Genomic DNA, 13,530 nt, shown 5'->3' with positions numbered 1-13,530 from the left:
CACACACACACACACACACACACACACACACACACACACACACACATACACACACACACTTCTCTGTTCTGCATGCACGCTCGGGACATGGTGTGAACTCAGCGAAACCAGACTCCTAACTGGTCTCCAGTTCCTCCCACCATGGGGTGGGGGTGGGGGTGGGGGTCAGGAACTTGGCAGTCTACATCTCCACCTAGTGGGCCCCTGCAGCAATAGCAACACGGAGCTGGAGACTTCCCCGGGGATTGATGAACTAATACATTTTGATGAAGCCTAAGGTCTCATCCTACAGGGCTCTGCTGGGTTTCCATAGAATACGTTGGGCCGGGGTTGGGGAGGTGGGGCTGGAGTCTTGCCCCGTGTGACAGCAGTAGCTGTCCTTTCTCTGTTCCCCTCGACTCTGTTCCTAGGCATGACATTGGCTGAGGTCTTCAGCGAGGAGGGAAGAGCGGGGCAGGGGGTCTTGTTTGCTCAGTGTCCTGGAGGGGCGACTGCCCACTGGAAAGGTTGTGTAGTGTCGCAGTTGTGCCCCAGGGAAGCTTAGCCGGCACAGCTCCGTATATCAGCCGCATCAACTGTGAGAGGTCACATTTGAGATGTCGCAGTTGTGCCCCCGTAGTGAAAACACTTGGAGGGGGACAGACGAGCCAGCCCCACCCTCATGAGCAACCCTGGTGACGCCGCGGCCCTGGCTACCTGATTTGCCAGGTCTGTCATGTCTCACCACGATCTGCCTGACCAAGGTGGCACGGGGCCTCTGGGGCCACACAGGAGAGGAGAACGAACCCTGCAGTCCCTTCCGCCCTACCGCACAGAAGGGTCAGCACCTCCTGTCTACCCACTCGGGACTTGCCCTGTCACTTCTGGACACTAGTAACCCGCCCGGCCTAGCAAAGAACAGGAGATGGGCCTCAGCCATTGATGCCTTGTGGGCTCTGTCTGGGCCAGGAGACAACAAGAGGAAAACAACAACCGGAAGGATGAAGTCGGAAACTTCCCTCTTTCCCATTTGCATGGCCTGTCCCTGAGCTTTCTGGACCTTCAAGCCCAAGGAAGTGTCCAGAACAGGTTTCAACAATTATTTTCCAGGAAAAGAACTAGTTAGTCACAGGTCCCAAAAGTCTCTGGTGTTCTGTTTTAGATGATTTCGAACACCAGAAGGACACGTGGCACACTGCACGAATCCAGAGCTTCAGCCATGGGTCCACTGTAGGAAAGACACAACCTCGAAGCCAGTGGTCACGACCTTTTCACAGGGGTCGCCTAAGACCATCTGTATATCCGATATTTACATTATGATTCATAACAATAGTAAAAATTACAGTTATGAAGTAGCAACAAAAATAATTTTATGATTAGGAGTCACTACCACCTGAGGAACTGTGGAAAGGATTAGGATTAGGGAGGTTGACCACTGCTCCAGGCAATAGCTGCCCAACTCCCTCAAGCCTGGCCCTCCAAGTTCCCAAGAAAAGTGAGCTAAAGGCAAGTCAGGGCCCCACGTTCTCCTTCAGCCAACCCAGTTCACTCACATCCAAAGCCGCGTGGAACTTGACTATCGGCGCCTGCCAGGTCGTGATCTTCCGTCTGTATAGATTGCACTTAGGAACAATTTTACAGCTGATGTTCCCCATCTCCATGTAGAAAACTTCTAGGTTCCTATGGAGAGAGAGGCAGTCACTTCATGCCAGGGGTTCAGCAAATCCCGAGGCTCGCAAGGTTACTGCAGTCCAGCACCACTGGGCATGCAGAGTTGAGAGGAGTTAAATTCTGAACCTGACAGCTAACCAGCTGTGTGACCCCAGATCTGTGGGGCTGAGACCCAAGGCTTTTGTCCCAGGTCTACTTGCCTGGGACAGGGACAGTGTCTGCCTCATGCGGTTGGTGTGAGGACACAGCACTGGTCAGTGGGTAGAGCAAACCCTAGTGTGCTATGAGTTGTCATCCTTAGTAGGCCAGAGATCGACTCGCTCTCAGATGTATGACTCCCTCAAGAAAGTGGTATGATGTCTGCATTCACACACACACACACACACACACACACACATACACACACACACACACACAGAGAGTCTTTCTGTGTAGTCGGCTCATTTCTGTAGTGTTTATGATCAAGATTGCTGTGTGGTAGTACCCTTTAGGAAACAAAGGGCTGTACTTGCTCAATACTGAAGCAATGTGTGTGTGCAAGTGTATACATATATGTAGTGTGTGTATATGTGCAAGTGTATGCACATACATAAATATACACACATACACAAGTACACACAAACTATGTGTGTACTTGGTGTGTATATCTATGTATGTTCCTATACATGTGCAAATGTGTTTATGTGTATGCATGTGTATGTGCATACATATCCCTATGTATGCATGTGTGTATGCATATACACATGTGTAGTACCCAGGGACTTGTACATACCAGGAAAACACTCTATCACTGAGCTACACGCCCATATTCTCTGCCCTTTTTTTTTTTTTTCCTTTTTTCCTTTTGAGATAGGGATTTCCTATACAGCCCAGGTTACTCTTGGTCTCCTGTGTTCACAAACCTGCTGATATCTGAAGCTGTGCGGGCTGAGCTGTCCTGTGTGCGGTTGTGACAGTGTACCTTCTTAGTGTTTGGCTTACGAAATGTGTGAGTGGGCCTGATTCAGAGGTGGTCCCTTGACCCAAACATTTCCAACTCAGGATTGGCTGAACCCACAGATGTGGAACCTGCCGGTGGAGTAGAAAACTGACTGAATTGGGCCTATTAGGACATCATGCCTGAGCTTGTCAGAGCGTTCTTATCACGCAGAGACCAGGGCTTGCTCTCCCCAGCCTTTCCCAGCGGCCCAATACAGCTGAGCTAGTCCCTAAATAGGCAATGGCTATTTATACCACCATGCCCTGCTGGGGTGATACCTGAAGGACACTCAGGGAGAATGTAATTTGAGGATCATATCTTCAGGAGAGTTCCTGTAGGAGTTGAGAAGTGTAGCCTCCTATAGAGACCCACATGGCCTTTTCCACCCCCTGGTCCCCAGTGCTTTCAGTAGTTCCAGAGGTTCAAATTCAGAGAAAGGCAGTTGGGTCCATAGCAGCTAGTAAACCATGTACAGTGTGCTTTGATGGGTGGGCACCCCCACCACCTAGACTTGGTCTCTGTGGTCCCAGAGAGTGGAAGAAGCAGTATGAATTGGCCAAACCAACACTGCAGGAGTATTATTTGTTTCTCTTAACTTTTTGCATGTGTACAACGCTCTTTTGGGGTGACACAGTTTGGGCAGTTTTGAAGACATCTTTGAGAGTGGATTTTTCTTTCTTTTTTTTTAATTTGTTTTTTGTTTTTTTGTTTTTTTTTAAAAAAAAAAAAAACACTGGGTTTCTCTGTGTAGTCCTGGCTGTCTTGGAATTCACTCTGTAGACCAGACTAGCCTCAAACTCACAGAGATAAGCTTTCCTCTGCCTAGTGGTTGCTGGGATTAAAAGCATGAGCCACCACCACCAGGCAAGGATGGGTTTTCTTTTTCATTTCTATGCACAGCAGCACTCTAAAAGACTATTCGGCTTACTTCTGCCTCTACCACTGTTCACTGCAGCTAGCAAAATAGACGGAGGGGGCTCTCTAAGACAAAAGAGAGACAGTCTGCACGTGGCAGGGACTTGGGGGAAACTGAGGGTCAGAAGGAAGTCAACTCAAGACAGAGGGGTCTCCCCACCCCACAGCAGGTCTCCCCCTGCTCATCCTGGTGGAACTAAAAAGGTTAAACAATTGATGCCAGCGACCTTGTTTGGTGAATGGGCTCAGAGCCCAGAGAAACTGCTTGACAGGGCCTGGTGGGGCTCTGGGGAGTAGTTCTATGCTCTTGTTGCCGTCCACTCTCCTCCAAAGGGTGCTGCTTCCCATAAGATACACCAAGGTACATGGGTGGGTGGCAAGGTATTTATAAACTTACATGCCTGTAAAAAATGTTTTCCTTTAGTAAGAGAGAACTTGCCGTTGTCTTGGGCAGTTCCTTAAAGCAAAGTGGTGGTGGGAGGGGTATGGGCTGAGGTTAAAGAAGAGCCCTGAGCCTGGAGGTAAGGGGATGGGGGTGCTCTGAAGGGCTGACATCCTGGTCGAGGCTTTGGGAGATGTTCCCATTGAGGGGAAGGTCCCCCCAGGACTATCTGTGCACATTGGCTGCAACCGTGGAGGGCACCAAAGAAAGTCAGATTGAGCCTAGGTTCTGCCAGATGTAGGTAAGACCTTGCCTTCCCCCCACCCAAAAAAAAAAAATCTTCCTTCCACGGGAAGCAGAAGTAACATTTCTCCTTTGTGGATTTCTGCCTCTGGGTACTAAGTCCAACATCCCAGAATTCCCTGCCAGACTCCACAGGAGGGACAGGCTCCCTGGTCGAGGCTAGAAGCTAAGTTAAGCAGGACTCCTCGAGAGATCCAGTACAGAGGTATTGCTTTGTCCTTGTGTGTGTGTGGGGGGGGGGGGGGGGCGTGTCCATGCTGTGTCTTCATTTCCAAGGCCACCTGTCACAAAAGCCTTGTGGCTTGAATGAGAAATGACCCCTAGATGTGGGCACTCGGTCCCTAGCTGGCGTTACTGTCTAAGGAAATGTCCTGGTTTTCTTTCGGTTACTGTGGTAAAGCACCAGGCAGACCAGCTTGGGAGGGGAAAGGATTTATTTCACCTTAACATTGTTGCGCTCCATCCCGGAGGAATCCCAGGCAGGATCCTGGAGACAGAAACTGGAGCAGGATCCCAGGAGGAACACTGCTTACTGGCTTTTGTTTTCCAAGGCTTTCTCAGCTTGCCTTCTTATACGACTCGCAGGACCACCTGCCGAGGGTGGCGTTATCCACAGTGAGTGTGTGTGGATCTCCCACACCTATGGTTACTCAGATAAATGCCCACGGGATGGAGGCAATTCCTCAATTAGCATTTCTTCTCCCATGGTGATTCTAGTTTGCCTCAAGCAAACTTAGGGTGGCCCACGAGACTGGCAAAGTGAAGACCCGGGTTTCTAACCTATATACTGTAAGGACAGTGCAGAATTCCAGGGCCTGCAGCTGGTGACCACCCAGCAGGAGGGGAGCTTGTGCCTCCTGAAGGAATGCAGGTAGTTCAGCTCTAGTTGGGACCAAGATCACTTGAGGGCTCTCTGGCAAAACACACACAGGCCTACTATTGACAAATAACCTCTGACTCTGAGTACTTCTTTTTTCTGCTTCTTGTTTTTTTTGTTGTGTTTTGTTGTTGTTGTTGTTGTTGTTGTTGTTTCATTCACATGCAGCTTTGTCTCAGAAGCCCCAGGGAGGTGGGTTCGGGTGACTAGGCTGTCTTCCACTCAGCACTTGCTCCGTTGGTCTCCAGACTTTATGCCCGCTCTCTCTCACAAAAGCTGGCTAAGCCGCGGGGGGACCCCTGAATTCTAGATTCACCCTCCAGGAGGCCACCCCTTCCCACCCTACCCGCTCTGCTCACCTGCACACTGAACTGTCTTCTTTTGGCAGTGGTGGGAGAAAACATCCTCCAGGTTTCCCTCCGCCCGGTTTCCCTCCGCCCGGTTTCCCTTCTTCTTCAATGGGCTCAGCTGTCAACGAGAGGCCCACCCACAGGCCGGCTGCAAGGAGGCTCAAGCAAAATGCTGCTGCGACCAGCTTCATTGCCATAGTTTTTGACAACTAAAAGGAATAACAAAACAAACAAACAAACAAAAAAACCTGGAGTGATTCTGTGACCCTGGGCCGGGGACTCCAGGGATCCTCCTGGTAGCCAGAGCTCTGACTGATAAGCACAGCAGAAGGGTGCCAGCAATCTGGGCTCCAGCCATTGGTCTGCTCCCCGCTTTGTCTGTACAAAGGACTTGGATCTGTCCGAGCTGGTTTACTGTTCTGGCCGAGGTCCCTCCCTAGCAGGACATAACTCAGTTTGTTACTCTTCGGGCTGCTAGGTCTGAAGAAAAGTGTGTGAAAAAAAAAAAAATGCTTGTCAAATAAGTTGAAGGCCCAAGCCTTGGGCTTCAGAGCTGACTCCAGGCTGGAGAGGGCTCTGGGTTTAACTGAGTTAGACATATCCTTCATCTGTTCTATCTCCAGCTTCTCTGCTACCTGTGTCCATAGCCTCTGAGCCACCTGAACGTCGAGATGGTTGGGCAGAGAGACCCTACGACCCTATGTAAGAGGGGCTGCTCTAAAATGCCACCTGGGGACACGCCTGGCTGGGCTTTGCAGTGTGCTGAGCTCAGCATCTCGAGAAGTGGGCGGGGTAGAGTTCAAAGGTGAGCAGGAAGAGTCTGTCCAAATTTGCGCAGGGAATAAAGGTTCCTGGGCTGAAACACTCCTCCTCCTCCTCCTCCTCCTCCTCCTCCTCCTCCTCCTCCTCCTCCTCCTCCTCCTCCTCCTCCTCCAAGTCGCCCCACTGAGGTAGGGAACTCGGACTGGCGCCTGCAACAGAGGCTGGATAGGTGCGATCCACTCTGTTGCTATCAGGACCGGGCAGAGGTGGAGGGAGGACTTTGCGCTCCCACCCTCTAGTAACTGACAGGCTGGTGTGTGTGTGTGGGGGGGACTTTTCCTCACTGAGCTTCATCATGTCTCCCTCACTGGAGCAAGTCAAAAGCCCCCGACACCCTCAACCCTCACTTGATGCCTGATTCTGAGTGGAACTCTTTTTCTGCTTCTGCTTCCAGGACCCTAAACTCTAGCAAGGAAGCCTCCCTTTTGGTTCCACAAACTAAATGCATTTTTAAGTCTCATACTCAGAAGCCTAACAAGCCTGTGTGACGCTCCGCCCTAAGGACTTACTGTCAGCACCACCTGAACAAGGAAAGGAAGTGTCAATCACTGAAAAGGGGCGGGGTCTTACAGTAAGTGCTCATTTGGGGTAAGCTCCCAAGCTCTACTCCCTAGATGCATCAATCCACCCACCCCTCAACTATCTATCTAATATCTATCTGTCTGTCTGTCTGTCTGTCTATCATCCATCCACCCAACCACCCATTCAACTATCTGTCTATCACCCATTCATCCATCTATCCACTCATTCAACTGTCTATCTCTATCTGTCCACTTATACATGCATTCATCCACCCATTTACCTGCCCACCCATTCCTCTACCTAGTAGTTCCATGCCAGGTTAGGGCATGTGGGACAATTGCTGTGCCTGTTCTCACAAAGCTTATATAGGTCATCCAGAGCCAGAGGATGGCACTGCCTGGGGGAGATGGCAGCTGAATTCCTGGTACCCTTCCTCAAACTGGAGAGGACAGAATAAACTTTACTTTCTTTAACCATCTGGAGATAGCCCCACAAGACTGTCATCTAACTCAAGTCTCAACAAAGGGACAAAGATGACAGATTGAAATATGGCTCAGAAGGAGCATCTGGGGATGAGCTGCTTTGGAAATGAAGATATTCAAAAGCATCTGTGTATAGAAGAGTCGAGAAATCCACATTCAAGTCCATATGTGGCATCTGCTTTCTTGTAGCCTTATCCCTAGGCTCAGATCAAGTCCCAAGCCTGGGCAGGAGTGACAGCCTGGATTCGGGAGAGAGCTCCCAATTTGTGTGAGCCAGGCACTCTGATCATTCGGTCTTCGTGTCAAGCTTTTGAAATAGAAACTGGGCATCAACAAAAGGAGATCAAGGGGATACAAATTGGTAAGGAAGAAGTCAAATTATCATTATTTGCAGATGATATGATGGTATACATAAGTGACCCTAAAAAGTCCACCAGAGAACTCCTAAACCTGATAAACAGCTTCAGTGCTGTAGCTGGATATAAAATTAACTCAAATAAATCAGTGGCCTTCCTCTACACGAAGGACAGATGGGCCGAGAAAGAAATTAGGGAAACAACAACCTTCACAATAGTCACAAATAATATAAAATACCTAGGTGTGACTCTAACTAAGGAAGTGAAAGACCTGTATGACAAGAACTACAAATCCCTAAAGAAAGAAATTGAAGAAGATCTCAGAAGATGGAAAGATCTCCCATGCTCATGGATTGGCAGGATTAACATAGTCAAAATGGCCATCCTGCCAAAAGCAATCTACAGATTCAATGCAATCCCCATCAAAATTCCAACCCAATTCTTCACAGAGTTAGAAAGGGCAATTTGCAAATTCATCTGGAATAATAAAAAACCTAGGATAGCAAAAACCTGCTTGTGGACGTTGTACATCGTGGTGCGGAGCCTAGTGCGCACCACGATGTACAACGTCCACAAGCAGAGAATAGATCCATTCTTATCTCCTTGTACAAAACTCAAGTTTAAGTGGATCAAAGACCTCCACATAAAACCAGAAACACTGAAATTGATAGAGGAGAAAGTGGGGGAAAACCTCGAAGATATGGGCACAGGGAAAAAATTCCTCAACAGAACACCAATGGCTTGTGCTGTAAAATCAAGAATTGACAAATGGGACCTCATAAAATTGCAAAGCTTCTGTAAGGCAAAAGACACTGTCCACAAGACAAAAAGGCCACCAACAGTTTGGGAAAGGATTTTTACCAATCCTAAATCTGATAGAGGACTAATATCCAATATATACAAAGAGCTCAAGAAACTGGACTCCAGAAACTCAAAAAAACCCCATTAAAAAATGGGGTACAGAGCTAAATAAAGAATTCTCAACTGAAGAATATCGAATGGTTGAGAAACACCTGAAAAAATGTTCAACATCCTTAGCCATCAGGGAAATGCAAATCAAAACAACCCTGAGATTCCATCTCACACCAGTCAGAATGGCTAAGATTAAAAATTCAGGAGACAGCAGATGCTGGCGAGGTTGTGGAGAAATAGGAACACTCCTCCATTGCTGGTGGGATTGTAAGCTTGTACAACCACTCTGGAAATCAGTCTGGCGGTACCTCAGAAAATTGGGCAGCTCACAACACCTGTAATTCTAGCTCCAGGATAATATCTGGTGCATACACACACACACACACACACACACACACACACACACGTTCACATAAATAAATATTTTTTAAAGCAAGAAATGCTTACATCAGAAAAGAAACTGAGGGCTGCATGTGGTGTGCACACCCTTAATCCCATTACACAGGAGACAGAGACAAGTATATCTCTGTGACTTCAAGGTTAGCCTGATCTACATAAAGAGTTCAAGCCTTGGTATATATATTATGGTCTAATGATTTCCAATAAAGATACTAAGAACACAAAACAGAGACCACCGGGCTGGTGAGATGGCTCAGTGGGTAAGAGCACCCGACTGCTCTTCCAAAGGTCCTGAGTTCAAATCCCAGTGACCACATGGTGGTTCATAACCATCCGTAACGAGATCTGACTCCCTCTTCTGGAGTGTCTGAAGACAGCTACAGTGTACTTACATATAATAAATAAATAAATAAAGCTTTTTTTAAAAAAAACAAAAAACAAAAAACAGGGACCACCATCTCAACACATGGGGATTGCTAGCCCTATGCCAAAGAACACACCATACACAAAAACTTGAGTCACAGTGAGTCACAGTTTTAAATCTAAGAACAAGTATATAACTCAGAAAAAAAAAAAACACAAGAGGAAACTGTCATAGAATTGTCATGGATTTGGCAATGACATATCATTTTTTTAAATGCCAAAAAGCACAAGGACCAGAAGCAAAAGAGAAAAGCTGGACTTTAACAAAATTGGACCTCACTCTCTCCTTCCAAGGAGAGACTTAGTCTGTGAGTCCCAATATTTCCAAGTGCGGGAGGAGACAGGGTTATTTTTGTTGGTGTTGTTTTGTTTGTTTTGTTTTGTTTTCCCATTTCACCAAAGGAGTGAGGAGGCCGCAAAAGGAGGAGCCGTGGGCCTGGAGAAATGGCTCAGCTGTTCTGAGTGCTTGCTGCTCTGGCAAAGGATGGACATTTGGTTTCCAGCACCCGCAACTGCCTGTGACGCCCACTAGGGGACTCAACATCCTCTTCTGGCCTCTGTGGATGCCTGCATATATGTGACATGCACACACACATACATCAATTAAAATAAAAATATTTTAAGGAAGGAAACATGCTAAGAGACTGTCAGATTGAGCCCGGCAGAGGCCACTTGTGTTCTTCGCCTCAGCAACTGGAAACATTCCAGTGCCCTTTCTAGAGACGATTAGAGATGTGTTTGTGCTCAGAGACAAGCACTTAGAAATGCTACAAATGATGTATTCAAGTCACATGAAATTGGAGGGTTAGAAAATGCTATCCTTGACACTAATGTCTGTCAAGTTTCTGCATCTCAGTCTCTCCGGGGTTTTTTTGTTTGTTTGTTTGTTTGTTTGTTTGTTTGTTTTTATGCTCTGGCTGGCAGAAAGTCCCTATGTCACACCAGGATCCACTTACCAGATTCACATGAGACTCTCTGCTGCTGTTCTCCTCTGAGGAATCTTGAGCCGTTTTGAAGCTGGTAGAGGTCCCTTCGGGGTACCCTCACAGTATTTGTCTAACGGGATGAAGGTTAACTGCTATTGAGGACCTATAATAATTCTTAGAGAATGTTTGCAAAGGGAGCACAGGACAGGGGGAAGCAGTTGGCTGTTGGGGAGGCAGTTGGAGAAAGTTCCAGAGAAGTTCCAAGGAAGTGCTTGTAGTTTTGATGGGAGAGGACAGGGAAAGAGGGGCGGGAGGGGCTGCCGAGGATTCTGAGGCCGAGAGCGGGAACTTCAGGAACAATTCTTTCTCCATTCCTCTTATTTTTCAAGGGACGCTATAGATGCAGGAGGAGAAAGCTGCAGGTGGATGCAGAAAGTCAAAGAGCTCGACCCAGCATTTAGAGTCAGATGGACAGCATCTGGGTGAGCGCCAATGGCAGGAAGGTTCAGACGAAAAACTTCCTTGGAGTCTTTGGCCTCCCCAACCTGTGTGACCTACAGAAATCTGAACAAAGGACTCACTTCCTGTTTCCACAAGTTCAGTTGTCCTAAAATCAGCAAGCTCAGGACAAAACTATGGGTCTTCCTGGACCAGGATTTCCTGCTGTATTTGAATAGTCGCACCTGGATTTATAAATTTAATTCCTTCTAGAGACTTCCTTCCATGAAAATAAAGGAACCTAATGGATTTGAGAGCAGAGACACTGCCATCTCAATTACTAGGTAAACTGAGGCAAGAGGGACTTGTAAGATCAAGGCCAGGCTGAGCTACAGAGGGGGTTCAAATTTAGTCCCATCAACTTAGTAAGATCTTGTATCAAAAATCAAGCATAAAAAGATAGAGGCTCAAGAGATTCAAGTGCACATGCCTTTAATCCCAGCACTTGGGAGGTAGAGGCAGGAGGATGTCTATGAGTGCAAGGCCTGCCTGGTCTACAGAGAGAGTTACAGGACAGCCAAAGCTGTCTAAAACTCTGTCTCAGAAAACAACAAGAACAACAACAACAACAACAAACTAAGTAGTGCATCTCTATTAATAATTTGTTTAGTGCACATAAAGCCCTGGGTTTGATCATAGCATGGAAGCATGGACCTGTAAATCACATCACTCAGGAGGTAGAGACAAGAGGATCAAGAAGTTCAAGGTCATCTTCTACTGCAAAGTAAATTCAAGACCAGTCTGAAATAAATGAAATTCTATTTTAAAATATATATATATATATATATATATATATATATATATATATATATATATATATTATAAGGGATTGGGGTGTGGGGTTGGGGATATAGTTCAATTGTAAAGCACTTGCTTAATATATCCAAGGCCCTACTTTTTAACCCCCTGTACTGGAAAGGAAAGGAAGAGGAAGAGGAAAAAGAGAAAGGAGGAGGAAGAAGGAAAGAAGGAAGGGAAGGAAGGAGGGTGGGAGGGNGGGAGGGAGGGAGGGAGAGAGAAGTCAGTGGAAATTCATACACTAGTAGCTCATTTTCAACCCTACATGCCCACTGGAGACCTGGAAATAGCAATGGCCATCAAACTCCAGGAGAATTCTGCCACACTCTCTGAGGGCAAGACCCAGGCATGGTTAGCTGTGTCTCAGGAGAGTCTGGTGAGCTGCCAGCTCCAAATTCCCATGGTAAGCATAGGTGAGCGGCAGACATTTACTTGGAAGGCGGAAGACGCTGGTCCTGCTGCCGCCTGGCTCAACGCTTAGCATCTTTCACCCAAACTGAAGGGAGAGGGCTGGAATGGTAGAGTGTTGGCCTAGGATAAGCAAGCCCCTGGGTCTGATCCCCACTCCTGCAGTCAGAACAAAGCAAAGCTGCAAGATGGCAGCTCACAAGGTGCCAGTGAGTGTCAGTTCAGTAAGGGCATCCCATCCAGATAGTCCCTGCTGCCATCCAGGAGTCCTTAGAGCTGTCGATCTGCAAAGGAGCCATGAGGTCTTCACAGTGGCAGCCTCCATCACTTTTGGGAAGTACCTCCGAAGGAAGCTTCAGGGCAGACATAGCTAAGTGCCCCTGAGGTTTCCGGAGCCTGTCTTGAAGGAAGAAAAGAACAGAGAAACAGACTGTCCACCTCTGCTCTCTGCCTCCAGCTATCCTGCTCCACCGGATGACTGCGCCACCGAGCCTGGTCCAAAGATAGTGATAGCGTTGCTGTTCACCCTGCTCCAAGCACCCCGAGAGCACGTCTAATTTGCACTGTTCTATTTATTCCAGCCCTGTAACCTAGGTCCCTGGTTTACAGCCAAAGCTTGGCATATTTATCAAAGGGTACACAATTAGTGAATGGAAGAGCTGGGTCCTAACCCAGATTCTTTTGTGTCCAAAGCCTGTATGTTTACTTACTCGTCCGCCCTTGCTAAGACGTCCTTGGCTGTCTGCATTCTCTTATCTTCTCCCAAAAGGCCTGTGAACACAAATGTCCCTTCCTTGCAACAAGCTGTCGCTTTGATTCACAGCTCCCCCAGACTGCAATGGTCACAGGTCATGTGGGGTCCTGTTTCTTGGATGTTCCCCTGTGTCTCACCCTACTTATTCACTCACTCAATCAGCAGACCGTTTCTGGTTCCTCTCCCGGCTGGATGCTGGCAGCCGCTGGTGTTTGGCTATCTTGCTGTTACATCAGTCTGGAATTAGAAAGGAGGACAAAATGGTCTCAGCCAGGTCTGGGCTAGTGGCTTAGCTGTTTCCTTCTGAGGAAGGTGAGTGGCGAACTTGTCAAATGCTAGTCTTCGAGCCCACCCAATGTGCAAAGTAGCTTTGCATAATATTACCGGTCTGCTCAAAACAGCAGGCGGTTTAATGGGAAAGACAAGCGTTTACTTAACCGACTATAGAATATCAAATACTGTGATGAGAAGGAACAAAAACTAAATAGCAGAGAACAAGTCCTGAGTTAAAGTGCTGTCACAGGTCAGGGCTAGCCTCAGGGCTAGGCTGAGGGCCATGGTCTCATGGGACTAGAGTTGTTCATTGCATTGTGCATCAGTGAGTCTTAGAGGCTGTGTTCTGTAAGCTCACCCTCCGTTCTTGGATAAGGACTAGAACTCATGTGTGGAGTCTTTAGTGCATGACTTAGCCTCAGACCCCCACATCTGATTATGTGATTGCTGTTTGTAGCAAGGTGGAACACAGTCAAGTCATTGAAGCCTAAATGGTCACCT

At 47.6% G+C, this 13,530-nt stretch overlaps 1 protein-coding gene across 1 annotated transcript in view; it reads right to left on the bottom strand.

Annotated features, from left to right (window-relative positions):
• The window catches only part of Pebp4 (phosphatidylethanolamine binding protein 4), a 217,710-nt gene extending 207,206 nt beyond the window's left edge, over window positions 1-10,504 (bottom strand). Inside the window, exons 1-3 of the mRNA XM_021204006.1 lie at window positions 10,329-10,504; window positions 5,466-5,665; window positions 1,533-1,659 (exon numbers count right to left, since the gene is read on the bottom strand). Coding sequence (XP_021059665.1) covers window positions 1,533-1,659; window positions 5,466-5,653 — 315 coding nt within the window. The 5' untranslated portion in view covers window positions 5,654-5,665; window positions 10,329-10,504. The remainder of the gene's footprint in view (window positions 1-1,532; window positions 1,660-5,465; window positions 5,666-10,328) is intronic.
• Between the last annotated feature and the right edge of the window lie 3,026 nt (window positions 10,505-13,530).

The sequence above is a fragment of the Mus pahari genome, chromosome 8 (genome assembly GCF_900095145.1).
Source record: "Mus pahari chromosome 8, PAHARI_EIJ_v1.1, whole genome shotgun sequence".
Taxonomy (NCBI): domain Eukaryota; kingdom Metazoa; phylum Chordata; class Mammalia; order Rodentia; family Muridae; genus Mus; species Mus pahari.
This window is presented reverse-complemented; position numbering and strand designations above follow the sequence as displayed.